The sequence below is a fragment of the Quercus robur genome, chromosome 7 (assembly GCF_932294415.1).
Source record: "Quercus robur chromosome 7, dhQueRobu3.1, whole genome shotgun sequence".
In the NCBI taxonomy this organism is placed as follows: Eukaryota; Viridiplantae; Streptophyta; class Magnoliopsida; order Fagales; family Fagaceae; genus Quercus; species Quercus robur.
The window spans coordinates 5,269,757-5,274,672 of record NC_065540.1 but is presented as its reverse complement, the minus strand read 5'-3'; the positions used below and the strand labels follow the sequence as shown (position 1 = coordinate 5,274,672).

The following is a 4,916-nucleotide window of genomic DNA, read 5'->3' as shown; positions in this document are numbered from 1 at the left end:
CATAACAAAATAATTTTTTAATATGTGAATAGTACTGTGACCTGTAAAAACAGTGCGTGAACAGTGCACTTTGTTTTCTACACAATGAATCCATGTAATATTACTGTTCACACACTGGAAAGAAAAAAAAAAATGTAGAAAACACAAACGTGTATCCAAACCCTCGCATGGTTTGAAAATTTGGCGGTTTGGAAATATAGTTCAAAAATTAAATCTAAACAAAAAATTTAACCGGTAGGGGGTTAGTATGGTAATTCGGGTTTAACACCTAAGATTCCTTTTTTTATAGGTAACAACTAATATGTACTAACAATTAACAAATATAGTACAATAGCAATGACGTTGGGGTCAAATCACAAATAGATGATTTTGTCCCGGTGCCGTCGTTTCTCAAAAACTATTAGTCCGATTCGGCGGCAGCTCCAATGAGGCGCACGCAGTTGCTCACCTCACCCATTATTTAATTTCTACTCCATTAAATTATTATTATTATTATTATAACCCCCCATAAATCCATAACCATCCATATATCACACACATACATACATACATGCCATAGAAATAATATAATATTCCCACATAACAACTCTCATCCACTTATATATTCTCAACTTCACCTCCCATTTTCTCTCTTCAAACAACCGTTCTAGTTATCAGAACGTCGTATAATTTAATCAAATTCTCAGATTCCAGAAAACTCATTCAGTCACGTATTAGAAAATGGGCGAGGTTAGTTTAATCAATCACTCTCTCACTCTTCCATTCCCAAATCTCAAATTGGGTCTTCGTTGTTTTCCTTTTTTTTCCTTTAACGTGTTGAATTTGCAGAATTTTGCTCCCAACTTAATGGGGTTTTGTTTTTGTTTTTTTGTTTTTTGGTTTGATTCAGAAAGAGGGAGAAAAGGGTGGAGATAACAAGGTTGCGCCGGCACCACCGCCGGCGGAGAAGAAAGACGACGCTTCGGTCACCGGCGTTTACAAGATCGACTTGCATTGCGAAGGATGCGCCAAGAAAGTCAAAAGAACCGTTCGTCATTTCGATGGTAAGAAAAAAAAAAAAAAAAAAAAAAAAAAAAAAAAAAAAAACACTAAAATTCACATACAAATCCACCAACCAACTTCATTGTATTTTCCAAATTGTATATTGCTATTATTTGTTTAGTCCAACGTGTTTTACTAAACTGAGGAATCCGGGATCCGCGTTTCCCGTTGGTCACTTTCGGAGAAAATTTCATAGTTTGAATTAGGAAATTGTTTGGATAAGATTTGAGGTTGGTTGTTAGATTAAGAAAAACGGTATACACTTTTTGTGTGAACAGCACAATAGCGTAAACTTGACTCAACAAAAATATTTTTACCAATGAAATTGAATGGAAATTCTAATACGATTCCTGTTGATAATATTGTTGTAGGTGTGGAAGAGGTGAAGACAGATTGTGGGGCCAACAAAGTGACGGTAAAAGGGACCAACGTGGACTTCACGGCAATCAGAGATAGATTGGAAGAGAAAATCAAGAGGAAAGTTGAGCTGGTTTCTCCTCAGCCCAAAAAAGACGGCGGCGGCGGCGGCGGCGATAAGAAGCCGGAAGAGAAGAAGGTTGAAAAGAAAGAAGAGCCTAAGAAACCCAAAGAGGTACTTAACACGTGGCATTTTGGAATTAGAGATTAGAGATTGGATACTCTTGTAGTCCATTACTCAGTTTTTTTTTTACTTTGTAACTGAATTTTTAACTAACTATGATATATATTGTTGGCGATTCAGTCCACGGTGGTTTACAAAATCAAACTACATTGTGACGGTTGCATCAGTAAAATAAAGAGGATTATTCGGAAATATGACGGTGAGATTATCAAACCCCTCTTTCTTCTTTTACTAAATCTTTTTAAATATTTTTAATATTCCATTTGTGCCCTCGAGAGCCGAGTTTGTTGTAGTGGCAAAAGAGTCATTTTGGCTGTAACTAACTTTGACGTGGTCGTGACGTGTGCAGGAGTTGAGTCGGTGGAGGTTGACAAAACGAAGGAGCAAGTAACGGTGAAGGGAACCATGGATGTGAACTCACTCACTCCTTACCTCAAAGAAAAGCTGAAACGCAGCGTCGACGTGGTCCCGCCACCCAAGAAAGACGACGGCGGTGGCGGCGGCGACAAAAAGCCAAAGGAAGGCGGCGGTGGCGGCGGAGACAAAAAGCCAAAGGAAGGCGGCGGTGACAAGAAAGAAAAGGAAGCCGCCCCAGCCGCACCAGCCGCCGGAGGCGGCGGAGAGAAGAAAGAGAAAGAGAAAGAGAAAGAAGGCGGCGGCGGCGGTGGTGAGAAGAAAGAGGAAGGTGGTGAGGCGCCGAAGGTGGAGGTGAGTAAGATGATGTACGGTGGGTATCCGTTCCATTCACAGCCTATGATTTGGGATGGACACGTGGACGGTCAGCATTACCCGGTGGAAGTTCATCAAGGGTACGTGAATCAAAACGCTCCTAGCACTTCTTACGGGTACGTGAACCAAGGGTATGTGAATCCGGGTTACGAAATGTTCCCCCACGCGCACCCCATGCACGCGCCTCAGATGTTCAGCGACGAAAATCCCAACGCTTGTTCCATCATGTGAAAAATCAACGGTTCAAAACGAAGGATCAAGATCAAGATCATGAATTCATGACGTACTTGTTATTCCAAAACGTGTAAATAAAGTTGGAGGAAAACAAATATATGTAGAGAGGGAGAAAAGGACCAAAAAGGACATGGTAAATATTGAGATTTACAGATGCGGACAAATTAATAGAATTTTGGAGGGGCCTTTTGAATCTTTTTCTTATTTTTTAGGTTAATTGTAATCGGCTCTTGTTTGGCCGATTCAAGTTGTTGTTGGGGTTCGGTTGTCGGTTGTTAAATTTTTGTAATTATGTAATATTGTACTATTATTATTTTGAAAATTTTTACATAATAATAGTGTTTTATATTATGTTACCACTAATCGAAGATTAGTTGTTGATGATTAAGCTTGAGGTTATTGGTTTGGAAGATTCCACGTGGCGCACTTATTTTTCTGTACTGTTTTTTTCCAACTCATAAAGATTAGATGTGGATCTCTGATTTGGAATATTCGAGAAATTCAAAAAAAGAAAAAGAAAAAGAAAAAGAAAAAAAAGCTCTATCAAAAATAAGAGAGAAGTGACCAAAAAAAAAAAAAAATGACAAAAGAAGTATAAATCATTGTAATAGCCAATACAGCTATTGTTATTATTATTTTTTAAGTAAAATAAAAGGAATGATAAACATAAACAAATAGATGAGATCTGTTACATATTAAAGGGCCAAAATTGGAAATTAATACTGTTTGTCAAATAATATAATTAGTATGCACTGTTTTCAAACTATATATATTATTAACATCTCAAGTCTTAAAGACTCGATTTAGGGTTTATAAATTGAGTCTCAAAGACTCGGTTTCTATGGTCTAATCACGTTTGATGTGGCATTTTTTTCACGTAGCGTCTACTTGAAAATCAACTCTCTAAAACTTGATTTATAAGCCGACCCTTTAAAAAGAACACCATTCTATGTTTAGAAAAAAAAAATTAAAGATAAGATTAAAAACATCTCTCGACCTCTCTCTTCTCTCGTCTCTCGTCTCTCTACTTCTCTCACATTAATAACCAACGGTGACCGCAACCACCGCAAAACACCAACAACCACCGCATCCACACAAAACAAAACAACCACCGATCTCAATGCTACCATAAGCAATCCACAAACTCACTAATCGCAACCCAAGAAAACCCATTCATCGCCAAAACACCAACAACCACCGTGACAGACAAACCCCAAAATCCAACCCACTGTGACCATTGCACGCAGCCCAAACACACATATATACCGTCGACCCAAAACACCCAACTTGCAGACCCATAGTCATGAACCCACAATCGACTAACTAGCAGCCAAAATCAATTGCCACCGCCTCCATAACAACCCCACCACCACCACCACCAAACCGCTGAACCGAGTCAACTCAGTGGTTGGGTTTCTGCAGTTCGTAGTCGAAATCACCACCTATCCACATCGTCATCGCCACTTAGCAACCCAGCATCTTTGGTCTGTGCTCTTGAAAGAAGAGAGAGCAGACATAGTGAAAGAAGGGAGAGAGGACTGAGGTAAGGAGAGATGTTTGAATGATTGGGAGAAAAGAGACGTAACTGTGCATTGATTTGTATTGTACAGCTTGCTAGCACTAATAATGTTTGAATAATATTAAATGTAAAGTGTTTTGTTGTGTTTACTAGCACATACAAAGGTCGTCTTATAAATCGAGTCTTAGAGACTCGATTTTCAGGTGGATGCCAAGTGGAAAAAGCGCTATATCAGACCTGATCAGACTATGGAAACCGAGTCTTTGAAACTCGAGATGTTAGTAATATATATAGTTTGAAAACAATGCCTACTAATTATATTGTTTGGCAAATAGTATTAATTTCCAATTTTGGCCCATATCAAAGTATAATACTATTAACTAATGAAAAAAATATTATAAAATTTAATAATTGATTATTATGTATAATAACAATAACAATACCAAAAGATATAATCATTTGAAATTATAATATTTGTTCCCAGTAAAATAAAAATTGTTGATTTTTTTATTATATAATAAAAATATTATAATAATGATTATAAAATGGAGGAACATGTGGCAAGCATGCTTCATGAAGGAAAGTTGATATAATGACTTTTATTTTTTATTTTCCCATATAAAATTGGAAAAATCATAAATCTAAACCTCGTAAAAGAATCTATGAGTTAAAAGAATTAGTGACAATAATTTTTAAACTTTGTTTGAATTAATCAAGCAAACTGAGCCAATAAACATTTTACTCATGTTCATATAAAGAATAATTTTCACTAAACTAAAAAAACCAATTGAT

At 37.0% G+C, this 4,916-nt stretch overlaps 1 protein-coding gene across 1 annotated transcript; it reads left to right on the top strand.

Annotated features, from left to right (window-relative positions):
* Positions 1-558: 558 nt before the first annotated feature.
* LOC126691889 (heavy metal-associated isoprenylated plant protein 5-like) lies at positions 559-2,968 on the top strand. Its single transcript, XM_050387205.1, has 5 exons — positions 559-729; positions 890-1,043; positions 1,413-1,633; positions 1,763-1,841; positions 1,992-2,968. The coding sequence occupies exons 1-5, from the start codon at positions 721-723 to the stop codon at positions 2,600-2,602; spliced, it is 1,074 nt and encodes a 357-aa protein (XP_050243162.1). The 5' UTR covers positions 559-720; the 3' UTR covers positions 2,603-2,968.
* The last annotated feature ends 1,948 nt before the right edge of the window (positions 2,969-4,916 follow it).